The sequence below is a fragment of the Haliotis cracherodii genome, unplaced genomic scaffold (genome assembly GCF_022045235.1).
Source record: "Haliotis cracherodii isolate W230 unplaced genomic scaffold, xgHalCrac1.p SCAF_2, whole genome shotgun sequence".
NCBI lineage: Eukaryota > Metazoa > Mollusca > Gastropoda > Lepetellida > Haliotidae > Haliotis > Haliotis cracherodii.
In genome coordinates, this window is record NW_027266275.1 from 42,829,004 (window position 1) to 42,844,481 (window position 15,478).

General features: G+C 42.4%; 1 protein-coding gene across 4 annotated transcripts in view; it reads left to right on the forward strand.

Moving 5' to 3' along the window:
* Positions 1–15,478, forward strand: part of LOC139468128 (sorting nexin-14-like) — a 90,383-nt gene that overhangs the window by 32,643 nt on the left and 42,262 nt on the right. For 2 of the 4 annotated variants that reach the window (XM_071249886.1, XM_071249888.1), the window contains exons 12-17: positions 1,526–1,646; positions 3,419–3,574; positions 3,774–3,831; positions 10,656–10,722; positions 13,936–13,991; positions 14,336–14,368. In XM_071249886.1, coding sequence (XP_071105987.1) covers positions 1,526–1,646; positions 3,419–3,574; positions 3,774–3,831; positions 10,656–10,722; positions 13,936–13,991; positions 14,336–14,368 — 491 coding nt within the window. The remainder of the gene's footprint in view (positions 1–1,525; positions 1,647–3,418; positions 3,575–3,773; positions 3,832–10,655; positions 10,723–13,935; positions 13,992–14,335; positions 14,369–15,478) is intronic. The other 2 variants (XM_071249887.1, XM_071249889.1) reach the window with 1 other exon arrangement.

A 15,478-nucleotide genomic window follows, 5' to 3' on the forward strand; every position in this document is an offset into this window, starting at 1 on the left:
GTTGTGTGAAGTATTGCCTGTCTGTTCAGTGTGTGAAGTATTGCCTGTTTGTGAAGAATGGTCTGTTTGTGCAGTGTTTAAAGAAGTGTCTGTTTGTGCAGTGTGTGAAGTATTGCCTGTTTGTTCAGTGTGTGAAGTATTGTCTGTTTGTGAAGAATTGTCTGTTTGTGCAGTGTCTAAAGAAGTGTCTGTTTGTGCAGTGTGTGGTGAAATGTCTGTTTGTGCAGTGTGTGAAGAATTGTCTGTTTGTGCTGTGTGTGAAGTATTGTCTGTTTGTGCAGTGTGTGAAGAAGTGTCTGTTTGTGCAGTGTGTGAAGTTTTGTCTGTTTGTACAGTGTGTGAAGTATTGTCTGTTTGTGCAGTGTGAAGAATTGTCTGTTTGTGCAGTGTGAAGAATTGTCTGTTTGTGCAGTGTGAAAAATTGTCTGTTTGTGCAGTGTGTGAAGTATTGTCTGTTTGTGCAGTGTGTGAAGAATTGTCTGTTTGTGCATTGTGTGAAGAATTGTCTGTTTGTGCAGTGTGTGAAGTATTGTCTGTTTGTGCTGTGTGTGAAGAAATGTGTTTGTGCAGTGTGTGAAGAATTGTCTGTTTGTGCTGTGTGTGAAGAATTGTCTGTTTGTACAGTGTGTGAAGTTTTGTCTGTTAAGTATTGCCTGTTTGTAAAGTATTGTCTGTTTTGGAAGTATTGCCTGTTTGTGCAGTGTGAAGTATTGTCTGTTTGTGCAGTGTGTGAAGTATTGTGTTTGTGAAGTATTGTCTGTATGTGCAGTGTATGAAGTATTGTCTGTTTGTGAATTATTGCCTGTTTGTGCAGTGTGTGAAGTATTGTATGTTTGTGCTGTGTGTGAAGTATTGTCTGTTTGTGAAGTATTGCCTGTTTGTGCAGTGTGTGAAGGATTGCCTGTTTGTGAAGTATTGCCTGTTTGTTCAGTGTGTGAAGTATTGTCTGTTTGTGAAGTATTGCCTGTTTGTGCAGTGTGTGAAGGATTGCCTGTTTGTGAAGTATTGTCTGTTTGTGCAGTGTGTGAAGTATTGTCTGTTTGTGAAGTATTGCCTGTTTGTGCAGTGTGTGAAGTATTGTCTGTATGTGCAGTGTGTGAAGTATTGTCTGTTTGTGAAGTATTGCCTGTTTGTGCAGTGTGTGAAGTATTGTATGTTTGTGCAGTGTGTGAAGTATTGTCTGTTTGTGCAGTGTGTGAAGTATTGTCTGTTTGTGAAGTATTGCCAGTTTGTGCAGTGTGTGAAGGATTGCCTGTTTGTGAAGTATTGTCTGTTTGTGCAGTGTGTGAAGTATTGTCTGTTTGTGAAGTATTGCCTGTTTGTGCAGTGTGTGAAGTATTGTCTGTTTGTGAAGTATTGTCTGTTTGTGCAGTGTGTGAAGTATTGTCTGTTTGTGAAGTATTGCCTGTTTGTGCAGTGTGTGAAGTATTATCTGTTTGTGCAGTGTGTGAAGTATTGCCTGTTTGTGCAGTGTGTGAAGTATTGCCTGTTTGTGCAGTGTGTGAAGTATTGCCTGTTTGTGCAGTGTCTGCGCCTGGAGCTGAAGGAGGTTATCAACAAGGACACCCCAGAGTTGCTGTACCCGTTCATGCAGTTCCTCAAAAGCGAGGCAGCAGTCAATGTTCTACAGTTCTGTCTAGCTTGTGGTGAGTCACTGTACTGTGCCTTGGTCATTTACAGCATATAATCGCTTGTGTTACCTGACAAGGAATTCAGATTTCCTGTTCATGTGTGATTTTGTTATTAAGCTTTAACTGATTGTTTTGAAGAATGGCTTTTGGTTATTAGTGTACATGGTATATAACTATCGGCAGACCAGTGCTACAATATGAACTGTCCATTTATCAAAAGGGGATATCAACCTTAGGTATTTGACAGTCTGTCATATCATATCAGTCAAATAGATCCCTTGTGTGGTTGGTTCTTTGTGTGGTAATATGACTAAACAACAGATGATCATGTATGATGGCCAAACATCTTTCAGTTGTGTAGACACCTTTAGCATCAATATTTGACAATTGTTTGCGCTACTAAACAAGTGTTTACATTCCCTATTATTTCTGAGTCTCATCTCCATATCTGGAAACAAAGATATGTTAAATCGCGTTGCATGAAAAACATGGGAGATTCTATGAGTCAGAACAAATCTTGTGAACTGACTAGATGAATATCTGATGCTCCTGGGAAGAGAGACTGAATGTAGTCATGTAGTCAGCAACTCGGTGTGGTGAAACTTGAAACCTCCTAATTTCTATACATTTACCAGCCAATGAGAAAGCAGCATCTCCCATCAAGTGGGAGAATGTTATAGGATTGATTGCCCTGAATGTTATACAAGATATACATAGTAAGTAAGTAGTGCTTGGAGAGTCCACCTACTTAAGGTTTTACAAAGATTTCACTTCTGTGGTGTTGACTGCATGTATGTTATTGAAGCACTGTACATGTTTTATGCATGTACACAACTCATAACAGTACATGTATTATTAATCTTGTGAGATTATGATTCATATCAATTTATATATGAAAATGTAGCACATGTACATGATGGTTATTGCTTAGAAGTATATATACTGGTAGCAAAATTATTATTAGATTACCGGTATAATAATCCTGAACATTGATATTTATGGACAAATAATAATATTAATCTTATTTCACAAAAGTGCGAAAAAAATATTATCTCTAGAAATGGCATTACTCTCATAAAAATCACATTCATTCTGGGTGATTTTCTACCATAAAGACTTTCCGTGTAAGGCCCACGGTCTGTCAGGAATTGAGTGACCAAGTCAATAGGCCTTTACCACCTGATTCCTGTATTTAGCTTGTGCAACAAACAGCTAGGTTGCTAGGGACGTACTCTAACATGGAAGGCCCATGGGATTCCACGTGTCTAGTTGGGGCTCCATGCACATGTATTCAGGTTGTAATATACTGTTGATGTGAAATGATAATATACTCTCCACAAACAGTAGGAGATCATGCAATAATTAGTCATCAGAAGAAAGATCACCTTTTAAAAATAAATGCTAGAGATAAAAGGATTTCGGAACCAAAACATTCCAACACACCCGAAACACTGCACGTGGACCATGCAGCTCCTCCGTGCAGTGAAAGGTTGTCAAATCACTGAACCATTTGTATTGTTGATTTTCATTATCCACAGTAATACATAAGCTCTCTATGCAGTATTTGTGCTCAGATTGGGAACTCATCATCTATAGCGCGTGACATGATTACCACTGATGAATGACTATATGAATAGCAGTGATAACTGATTAATAACAGTGAATTGTGGTGAATAGCTCTGAAATTGCTGATATATAGTAAAACAATTTTCAATCAATGTGGTGAATTAATTAGTATGTATTTTAGATTAATTACTACAACTGTACAAATCTACATGTGCCTGCAGATGACTTCAATGAGCGTATCCTGAGTCCCAGTGTGTCCCAGAGTGAGTTAGTAGAGCTGCACAACATGGCCAAGGATCTCTACAACAGCTACTGTGCTCCCACTGCCTTGGATAGGATCAAGTTTGATGAACAAATTGTCAAAGAACTTGAAGGAGGTTGGTGATGTTTTCATGAGGAACACTGATGTCATACTTTGGCCCAAACCATCATAAACTACAATTCTGAATTAGCATTGGGATTTGTATGTCAAACCAGGCACAACTTGGCACATATAACATTAATAATGAGCCAACTTCATGAATCACAATGACATGTATTTCTGTCCAACCTTTGTATTTTTTATTTGTTGTACAGTCATTAAAGGTCCTCCTGATGGGGTGGTCAAACTGCGGACATCCACACCACTCTTCAAGTAAGTCACATGACTATCTCTTTGTTGCCTAAGCAACTGCACCCTACCATTTTCAAGCTGGTATCACTTCCACATAAGAATGGTTAAAAAAGTATTCGTTTCCAGATAATTTACTTTTTATGAATCACATAAACTCAGGAAGTAATTTCCCTTTGTGTTTCTTTTGATTTGAGTTCAAGGCAAACTTGCTCCTAGTTATCTCGCTCTTCAGTCACTTGTCCTTCCTTTAGTGCAGCAGCATACATGACCTACTCCCTTGTCCTTCCTTTAGTGCAGCAGCATACATGACCTACTCCCTCGTCCTTCCTTTAGTGCAACAGCATACATGACCTACTCCCTTGTCCTTCCTTTAGTGCAACAGCATACATGACCTACTCCCTTGTCCTTCCTTTAGTGCAGCAGCATACATGACCTACTCGTTTGTCCTTCCTTTAGTGCAGCAGCATACATGACCTACTCCCTTGTCCTTCCTTTAGTGCAACAGCATACATGACCTACTCCCTTGTCCTTCCTTTAGTGCAACAGCATACATGACCTACTCCCTTGTCCTTCCTTTAGTGCAACAGCATACATGACCTACTCCCTTGTCCTTCCTTTAGTGCAACAGCATACATGACCTACTCGTTTGTCCTTCCTTTAGTGCAACAGCATACATGACCTACTCCCTCGTCCTTCCTTTAGTGCAGCAGCATACATGACCTACTCCCTTGTCCTTCCTTTAGTGCAACAGCATACATGACCTACTCCCTTGTCCTTCCTTTAGTGCAACAGCATACATGACCTACTCCCTTGTCCTTCCTTTAGTGCAACAGCATACATGACCTACTCGTTTGTCCTTCCTTTAGTGCAGCAGCATACATGACCTACTCCCTTGTCCTTCCTTTAGTGCAACAGCATACATGACCTACTCCCTTGTCCTTCCTTTAGTGCAACAGCATACATGACCTACTCCCTTGTCCTTCCTTTAGTGCAACAGCATACATGACCTACTCCCTTGTCCTTCCTTTAGTGCAACAGCATACATGACCTACTCGTTTGTCCTTCCTTTAGTGCAGCAGCATACATGACCTACTCCCTTGTCCTTCCTTTAGTGCAACAGCATACATGACCTACTCCCTTGTCCTTCCTTTAGTGCAACAGCATACATGACCTACTCCCTTGTCCTTCCTTTAGTGCAGCAGCATACATGACCTACTCCCTTGTCCTTCCTTTAGTGCAACAGCATACATGACCTACTCCCTTGTCCTTCCTTTAGTGCAACAGCATACATGACCTACTCCCTTGTCCTTCCTTTAGTGCAACAGCATACATGACCTACTCCCTTGTCCTTCCTTTAGTGCAACAGCATACATGACCTACTCGTTTGTCCTTCCTTTAGTGCAGCAGCATACATGACCTACTCCCTTGTCCTTCCTTTAGTGCAACAGCATACATGACCTACTCCCTTGTCCTTCCTTTAGTGCAGCAGCATACATGACCTACTCCCTTGTCCTTCCTTTAGTGCAACAGCATACATGACCTACTCCCTTGTCCTTCCTTTAGTGCAACAGCATACATGACCTACTCGTTTGTCCTTCCTTTAGTGCAGCAGCATACATGACCTACTCCCTTGTCCTTCCTTTAGTGCAACAGCATACATGACCTACTCCCTTGTCCTTCCTTTAGTGCAACAGCATACATGACCTACTCCCTTGTCCTTCCTTTAGTGCAGCAGCATACATGACCTACTCCCTTGTCCTTCCTTTAGTGCAACAGCATACATGACCTACTCCCTTGTCCTTCCTTTAGTGCAGCAGCATACATGACCTACTCCCTTGTCCTTCCTTTAGTGCAACAGCATACATGACCTACTCCCTTGTCCTTCCTTTAGTGCAGCAGCATACATGACCTACTCCCTTGTCCTTCCTTTAGTGCAACAGCATACATGACCTACTCCCTTGTCCTTCCTTTAGTGCAACAGCATACATGACCTACTCCCTTGTCCTTCCTTTAGTGCAACAGCATACATGACCTACTCCCTTGTCCTTCCTTTAGTGCAACAGCATACATGACCTACTCCCTTGTCCTTCCTTTAGTGCAGCAGCATACATGACCTACTCCCTTGTCCTTCCTTTAGTGCAACAGCATACATGACCTACTCCCTTGTCCTTCCTTTAGTGCAACAGCATACATGACCTACTCCCTTGTCCTTCCTTTAGTGCAGCAGCATACATGACCTACTCCCTTGTCCTTCCTTTAGTGCAACAGCATACATGACCTACTCCCTTGTCCTTCCTTTAGTGCAACAGCATACATGACCTACTCCCTTGTCCTTCCTTTAGTGCAATAGCATACATGACCTACTCCCTTGTCCTTCCTTTAGTGCAACAGCATACATGACCTACTCCCTTGTCCTTCCTTTAGTGCAATAGCATACATGACCTACTCCCTTGTCCTTCCTTTAGTGCAACAGCATACATGACCTACTCCCTTGTCCTTCCTTTAGTGCAATAGCATACATGACCTACTCCCTCATCCTTCCTTTAGTGCAGCAGCATACATGACCTACTCCCTTGTCCTTCCTTTAGTGCAACAGCATACATGACCTACTCCCTTGTCCTTCCTTTAGTGCAACAGCATACATGACCTACTCCCTTGTCCTTCCTTTAGTGCAGCAGCATACATGACCTACTCCCTTGTCCTTCCTTTAGTGCAACAGCATACATGACCTACTCCCTTGTCCTTCCTTTAGTGCAACAGCATACATGACCTACTCCCTTGTCCTTCCTTTAGTGCAACAGCATACATGACCTACTCCCTTGTCCTTCCTTTAGTGCAATAGCATACATGACCTACTCCCTTGTCCTTCCTTTAGTGCAACAGCATACATGAACTTCTCGTTTGTCCTTCCTTTAGTGCAACAGCATACATGAACTTCTCGTTTGTCCTTCCATATGTGCAACAGCATACATGACCTACTCGTTTGTCCTTCCTTATGTGCAACAGCATACATGACCTCGTCCTTTGTTTTTCCTTTAGTGCAACAGCATACATGTCCTTCTCCCCGTCCTTCCTTTAGTGCAACAGCATACATGACCTACTCCCTTGTCCTTCCCTATGTGCAACAACATACATGACCTACTCCCTCATCCTTCCTTTAGTGCAGCAGCAAACATGACCTACTCCCTTGTCATTCCATATGTGTGGCAGTATACATGACCTCATCTCTTGTCATTCCATATGTGTGGCAGCAAACAGGACCTACTCTCTTGTCATTCCATATGTGTGGCAGTATACATGACCTCATCTCTTGTCATTCCATATGTGTGTCAGTATACAGGACCTACTCCCTTGTCATTCCATATGTGTGGTGGTATACATGACCTCATCTCTTGTCATTCCGTATGTGTGGCAATATACAGGACCTACTCTCTTGTCATTCCATATGTGTGGCAGTATACAGGACCTACTCTCTTGTCATTCCATATGTGTGGCAGTATACAGGACCTACTCCCTCCCTTGTCATTCCGTATGTGTGTCAGTATACAGGACCTACTCCCTCCCTTGTCATTCCGTATGTGTAGCAGTATACAGGACCTACTCTCTTGTCATTCCATATGTGTGGCAGTATACAGGACCTACTCTCTTGTCATTCCGTATGTGTGGCAGTATACAGGACCTACTCTCTTGTCATTCCGTATGTGTGGCAGTATACAGGACCTACTCCCTCCCTTGTCATTCCGTATGTGTAGCAGTATACAGGACCTACTCTCTTGTCATTCCATATGTGTGGCAGTATACAGGACCTACTCTCTTGTCATTCCGTATGTGTGGCAGTATACAGGACCTACTCCCTCCCTTGTCATTCCGTATGTGTGGCAGTATACAGGACCTACTCCCTCCCTTGTCATTCCGTATGTGTGGCAGTATACAGGACCTACTCCCTCCCTTGTCAATCTGTATGTGTAGCTGTATACAGGACCTACTCTCTTGTCATTCTGTATATGTAGCAGTATACAGGACCTACTCTCTTGTCATTCCGTATGTGTGGCAGTATACAGGACCTACTCTCTTGTCATTCCGTATGTGTAGCAGTATACAGGACCTACTCTCTTGTCATTCCATATATGTAGCAGTATACAGGACCTACTCTCTTGTCATTCCGTATGTGTAGCAGTATACAGGACCTACTCTCTTGTCATTCCATATGTGTGGCAGTATACATGACCTCATCTCTTGTCATTCCATATGTGTGTCAGTATACAGGACCTACTCCCTTGTCATTCCATATGTGTGGTGGTATACATGACCTCATCTCTTGTCATTCCGTATGTGTGGCAGTATACAGGACCTACTCTCTTGTCATTCCGTATGTGTAGCAGTATACAGGACCTACTCTCTTGTCATTCCATATGTGTGTCAGTATACAGGACCTACTCCCTTGTCATTCCATATGTGTGGTGGTATACATGACCTCATCTCTTGTCATTCCGTATGTGTAGCAGTATACAGGACCTACTCTCTTGTCATTCCGTATGTGTGGCAGTATACAGGACCTACTCCCTCCCTTGTCATTCCGTATGTGTAGCAGTATACATGACCTCGTCCCTTGTCATTCCGTATGTGTGGCAGTATACAGGACCTACTCCCTCCCTTGTCATTCCATATGTGTGGCAGTATACAGGACCTACTCCCTCCCTTGTCATTCCATATGTGTAGCAGTGTACAGGACCTACTCTCTTGTCATTCCATATGTGTAGCAGTATACAGGACCTACTCCCTCCCTTGTCATTCCATATGTGTAGCAGTATACAGGACCTACTCCCTCCCTTGTCATTCCGTATGTGTAGCTGTATACAGGACCTACTCTCTTGTCAATCTGTATGTGTAGCTGTATACAGGACCTACTCTCTTGTCATTCCGTATGTGTAGCAGTATACAGGACCTACTCTCTTGTCATTCCGTATGTGTAGCAGTATACAGGACTTCTCTCTTGTCATTCCGTATGTGTGGCAGTATACAGGACCTACTCCCTCCCTTGTCATTCCGTATGTGTAGCAGTATACAGGACCTACTCCCTCCCTTGTCATTCCGTATGTGTAGCAGTATACAGGACCTACTCCCTCCCTTGTCATTCCGTATGTGTAGCAGTATACAGGACCTACTCCCTCCCTTGTCATTCCGTATGTGTGGCAGTATACAGGACCTACTCCCTCCCTTGTCATTCCATATGTGTGGCAGTATACAGGACCTACTCCCTCCCTTGTCAATCTGTATGTGTAGCTGTATACAGGACCTACTCTCTTGTCATTCCGTATGTGTAGCAGTATACAGGACCTACTCTCTTGTCATTCCGTATGTGTAGCAGTATACAGGACCTACTCTCTTGTCATTCCGTATGTGTGGCAGTATACAGGACCTACTCCCTCCCTTGTCATTCCGTATGTGTGGCAGTATACAGGACCTACTCTCTTGTCAATCTGTATGTGTAGCAGTATACAGGACCTACTCTCTTGTCAATCTGTATGTGTAGCTGTATACAGGACCTACTCTCTTGTCATTCCGTATGTGTAGCAGTATACAGGACCTACTCTCTTGTCATTCCGTATGTGTAGCAGTATACAGGACCTACTCTCTTGTCATTCCGTATGTGTGGCAGTATACAGGACCTACTCTCTTGTCATTCCGTATGTGTAGCAGTATACATGACCTCATCTCTTGTCATTCCGTATGTGTGGCAGTATACAGGACCTACTCTCTTGTCATTCCGTATGTGTAGCAGTATACAGGACCTACTCTCTTGTCATTCCGTATGTGTAGCAGTATACAGGACCTACTCCCTCCCTTGTCATTCCGTATGTGTAGCAGTATACAGGACCTACTCTCTTGTCATTCCATATGTGTAGCAGTATACAGGACCTACTCTCTTGTCATTCCGTATGTGTAGCAGTATACAGGACCTACTCTCTTGTCATTCCGTATGTGTAGCAGTATACAGGACCTACTCTCTTGTCAATCTGTATGTGTAGCTGTATACAGGACCTACTCTCTTGTCATTCCGTATGTGTAGCAGTATACAGGACCTACTCTCTTGTCATTCCGTATGTGTAGCAGTATACAGGACCTACTCTCTTGTCATTCTGTATATGTAGCAGTATACAGGACCTACTCTCTTGTCATTCCGTATGTGTAGCAGTATACAGGACTTCTCTCTTGTCATTCCGTATGTGTAGCAGTATACATGACCTCATCTCTTGTCATTCCGTATGTGTGGCAGTATACAGGACCTACTCTCTTGTCATTCCGTATGTGTAGCAGTATACAGGACCTACTCTCTTGTCATTCCGTATGTGTAGCAGTATACAGGACCTACTCCCTCCCTTGTCATTCCGTATGTGTAGCAGTATACAGGACCTACTCTCTTGTCATTCCATATGTGTAGCAGTATACAGGACCTACTCTCTTGTCATTCCGTATGTGTAGCAGTATACAGGACCTACTCTCTTGTCATTCCGTATGTGTAGCAGTATACAGGACCTACTCTCTTGTCAATCTGTATGTGTAGCTGTATACAGGACCTACTCTCTTGTCATTCCGTATGTGTAGCAGTATACAGGACCTACTCTCTTGTCATTCCGTATGTGTAGCAGTATACAGGACCTACTCTTTTGTCATTCCGTATGTGTAGCAGTATACAGGACCTACTCTCTTGTCAATCTGTATGTGTAGCAGTATACAGGACCTCGTCCCTTGTCATTCCATATGTGTGGCAGTATACAGGCCAACTTTTCTGCGCAAGGTTCACAGGTACCAGGTAACAGTTAGATTTGCAACTTCTGTTTCAGGGCGTATGAGCATGCTTACAACCTGCTGGAAAACAACTTCCTTCCCTTGTTCCACCAGAGTGATGACGTAAGTCTGAGACTGTCACTGATTCACAATTATTACGTAGCATTGAAACCTTCTTGTCGCTTTTAAGCCTAACTGAATGTATATTAGACACAAGTTACTTTCTAATGATCTATACATATCAACTCTCTTATATTTGGTGTGAGACTCATTTTTTTGTCACAGATCATCTCACACGATCTCTATGAGAAATTGTGCCAGGGGTGTGGAAAATCAATGCACAACTTGTTACATGAGTTTGCAGGACCAGCCAAAACCCCAGCTTCATTTGTCAGTGGACAAGCTTGTAATTTGTAACAACTGTATGTACTTGCGTATTGCGTGTTGACATGCTATTTCCGGTTTTTCATGCTCATGGAAATCTTTGGGCATTTGGTAAATATTCAAAACTCATTGTATGTGTTAATTATGCACACCCACCTTCATACAGACACATTACTGGGGACAGTTGTGCACTGTACAATATACACTATACAGCAATATACACTATACAAATGCCCCCCCCCAGTATATGTAACAGGGCGTGGAGTCATTCTACAGATGACATCCTTCCCTTGTCAACTTGGGTTTACCCCTTATGTCATGTTGACAAGGCCGGATCTCGCATCAGAAGCTCCATGGATCGAATCCCATCAAAGGACTGGGAAATTTTATGGCCGAGCACATTCATTTAAAGTTTGAGCAAAATAAGTCTCAGTACCTGCTATACGGGTCTGGGACATGCCTTCTGTTGACACAACATTAATGATGACCATCTTCTAAGCTGTTCCAGTCAATTCAACTGGTTTCTTGGAATGGACGTCTTCAGTGGGGCTGTCTGAATAAGCCTAATGCCTGCCCCTCGACATCGATTCTCTCCCTTTTTAAGATCCACTCCTCATATGGTCTATGTTGACACAGCTGCTCCTAATAAGGAGACCATTCTGTACACACCTATAGCACTGGACGCCAGACAGTAACATGAGGTAAATGTGCTGGGTTATCAGGGAAATATGGTCCTTTGTCTTGTGTCTGAGATGAGGTAGAAGTGAACTGATCAATCCATGCCTCCATATTATCAATCTTGGAAGGCAGTTTGTCAGTGACCCCCATCAACATTGATACTTCAGATGTTTCCTCTGTTCCTAGTCATACTCAATCTTCCTTGACCAGCGAATCAAAGCAGGTTAAAATCCTGTATGGTGTCAATCTTCAGTGTTGAGTCCTTCAGTTCTTGTCTGAGTCCTGACCAGAAGACTGTCCTAACACCTAGCTTGACCTATCCTGCTGGATGAAGCCTTGTAAGACAAGTCTGTCTAACATGTCCTTGAGTCTGCAACCCCATGCTGGAGCATCCTCGTTTTCCCTTGGCGTGCACCATAAAAATGGGCCATAAGGACTTCACCTTGTTCCATGACTGATGGACAAAATACATGTTTCAAGTCTATTGAGAACTGACGTGATTGAAGCAGTGTGTCCTAAACTCATTATGACACAGGCAGCTTCACTCCTGATGGCCATCCTGAACGCCTGTAAGATCTCATCCTCAGAATGAGTCTTACTGCAAACAAACCTTTCAACCTCATAGTGCCAAACATCTAATGATGTTTCACCTTCAGCATTTTGAACATTTGGTCCTCATCCAGGTATATAATTGGGTATATTGTGCCTCAGAACTAGTACTTGTGGAATATTGATTTCTCCAGAACCAGTGTTCAGGTGGATCATATTTACCCTCACATACAGATTCAAGTGTCTCTGTTGACAAGTGAGGAGAGTTCATGTACACATATTCACACATATTTACACATGTCCCTCGGTGTCGGGAATGACTTCATACAGTGTCACTGCAGGGGCTACTGATGATGTTCATTTCTGTCTCATGGCTCGATTCCAAATTGATGTCATTGTAACAGTGGTATTTATGACTTCTCAAAGACAAGTGATAAAACGTGGAGTGGGATGTGAAGATCTTTGCAAGGTAGTTGGGATATGCCCTAAAACATGCATAATTTAATAATAAACATGATATGGATAGTATAATGGTTCTAGATAATAACAGTAATTTGTTTGACTTTCTACCTTCACATGTCCTTATTGAGGTATTATCTGAACATTGCATAAAGTAAATCTTCATTTCAATGTGTAGAAGATGCTGGAGAATGACACACGCCATATTCTCTTACAACCAGAATAAAGAGAGGACAGCACAAAATGTACTCCAAACTACAAATAAACAGCTATAGGTCATTATTCAAAGTTTTAGCGAAATTATATATGAACCATAACATGGTTAAAGCCAGAGGAATATGTTGATCCGCATGATTTCTCCATGACGGAAATTAGATCAAGAGGTAAAGCATGAAAATGAAGGGGTGAGAATCACTCAAACTATAAACCTATCAAACCAATACTCGTCATCAGCCTATAAAGCACTGGAGGTACAATTCTGCAGTTTGTGTTGTTTTTTTAGCGCTGATAGTTTGACAAGTTGAAATGATCGTATGTCGTAAAAATACGGAAAAGGTCAAATGAAAATAAACAACCAACATGCTCCCAAACATTTTATTACCCCCGGTAGTGCATGCCATAGAAACAACTCCTGTGCAAACTGTGACTCAACTGAGTGCTGATGTGATTCACATACTCTTTATATGCAAATAACACTTCTTGACTGATAACAATTGTTTTATTACTGTTTACTTGTCTCAAATTTGATGTTTCCACACCCCAGCATGCACATTTATAGATTATGTCTTCTTTATATCATATTTATTCTTTTTGTCGCTGAGCAGTGCAAGAAAATACACTTGTAACCTATCTCTCTCTTGAGTCCGTTTGGTTGGTTAGCGTATGTTAACCAATTTGTTTGTGTAAACAATATGTTCAAAACCTTGAACCAGGAGGCTCCAAATACAACTCCAAAAGTGTGATAACTTTTCCCTGGCCCTGAGTATATCCCCAGCCCATGGCCCTGGCTCATACCCAATGTCAAGCATTCACTCAGTTAGGGCTTGCCAGCTATTGACATGTACAGGCATTTCAGGGAAGGTAACTCATCCCTCTTTAAGAATAAATTAAAATTTTCAACTTGCTGCAGTCTTGCTTCCCCACTCAGTATCCAGCCCCTAGAACCCACACAGTTTCCTCCTAGTCACAGCTGACACATTGGCCTCCTCTGACAAAGATGGAGGTACTGGAACATGTGTAATGTATGTGCCTCCTTGTATTGTGTAGTATTACCGCATGGTGTGTGGAGGTCGGCCTGGAGCTCTCAGCAGGAACCAGTCAAGGTAAACTGCTCTATTGTACAAGTTCTTTCATTTTCACAATTTGTCAACTATCTTCAATTATGAATAACAATTATGTCTTCTCTCATTAGAAGTTCCTTGCGCTGAATCATATGCATGTTTAATATTTGATAAAAAATGTGAGTATTGATATAAGTTTTCCTCTTGACGATTTAGCACACTTTGTGCAGTGCCATGTGACATCTGATTTGTGCCAATATTCAGTCTGAACAGTTCAAACTTTGCACTGCATGAACCATGAACTTTACTGGTTTATATGATGATAATGATATGAATAATTGTTTTTTTTAAAATTGACACATAGTTTATTTCTTTACATGGAGTAGTTTGACAAACTCAAGAAATAACAACAGCCATAGGTATGCTTGCTGTATATTGTGTGTAGTGTACTGTTTATCACTCACCTAGCTGTGTGGACACTCTGTGGTCCTAGACGGTTCTAGGTTACATGTTGTCATCACTCACCTAGCTGTGTGGACACTCTGTGGTCCTAGACGGTTCTAGCTTACATGTTGTCATCACTCACCTAGCTGTGTGTTTGCACTGCAGTTCTAGACGGTTCTAGGTTACATGTTGTCATCCCTCACCTAGCTGTGTGGGCACTCTGTAGCTGTGTGGGCACTCTGTAGCTGTGTGGGCACACCATATGTGGTCATCACTAGAGAGGACAAAGTAGCCAGGTACACAAGGCTTTCAAAACTGGTACTCCCACTTGATTCTTTATAGAAATAGAAGTCTAGACCTAACTTTGAGTTCAAAGGAGCAAATTTGTCTTCTGGTCAGTTTTTGAACCTTTGAACTATAATGTGTATCAAGAAACTTGACCTAGAAAATTTAATTTGACTGAGACATGGGATGAGTATTCAGCATTCACAGACAGTTGTCCCTTAGTCACCACATGCTATATGTCGAATGAGAGGTACAAATATGTGTCATTTGACATGTATCGGTAGATAATACAAGTTTTGGAAGCCTGACAATACTTATGTGAAATGGAATGATTTTGTGATCTTAGTAAGCAGTACAGTTTCTAAACAGTCACCAACTGAGGCAGGTCCACACAAAGGTACATGGAGATCCTGTGCTGTGTTCCTGGAAGTGACCTCACACTCCAGTACATGGGGGTCCTGTGCTGTCTTCCCAGGAGTGACCTCACACTCCAGTACATGGAGATCCTGTGCTGTCTTCCCTGGAGTGACCTCACACACCAGTACATGGAGATCCTGTGCTGTCTTCCCAGGAGTGACCTCACACTCCAGTACATGGAGATCCTGTGCTGTCTTCCCAGGAGTGACCTCACACACCAGTACATGGAGATCCTGTGCTGTCTTCCCAGGAGTGACCTCACACTCCAGTACATGGAGATCCTGTGCTGTGTTCCGAGGATTGACCTCACACACCAGTACATGGAGATCCTGTGCTGTGTTCCGAGGAGTGATCGAGGAGATCCTGTTCTGTGTTCCGAGGAT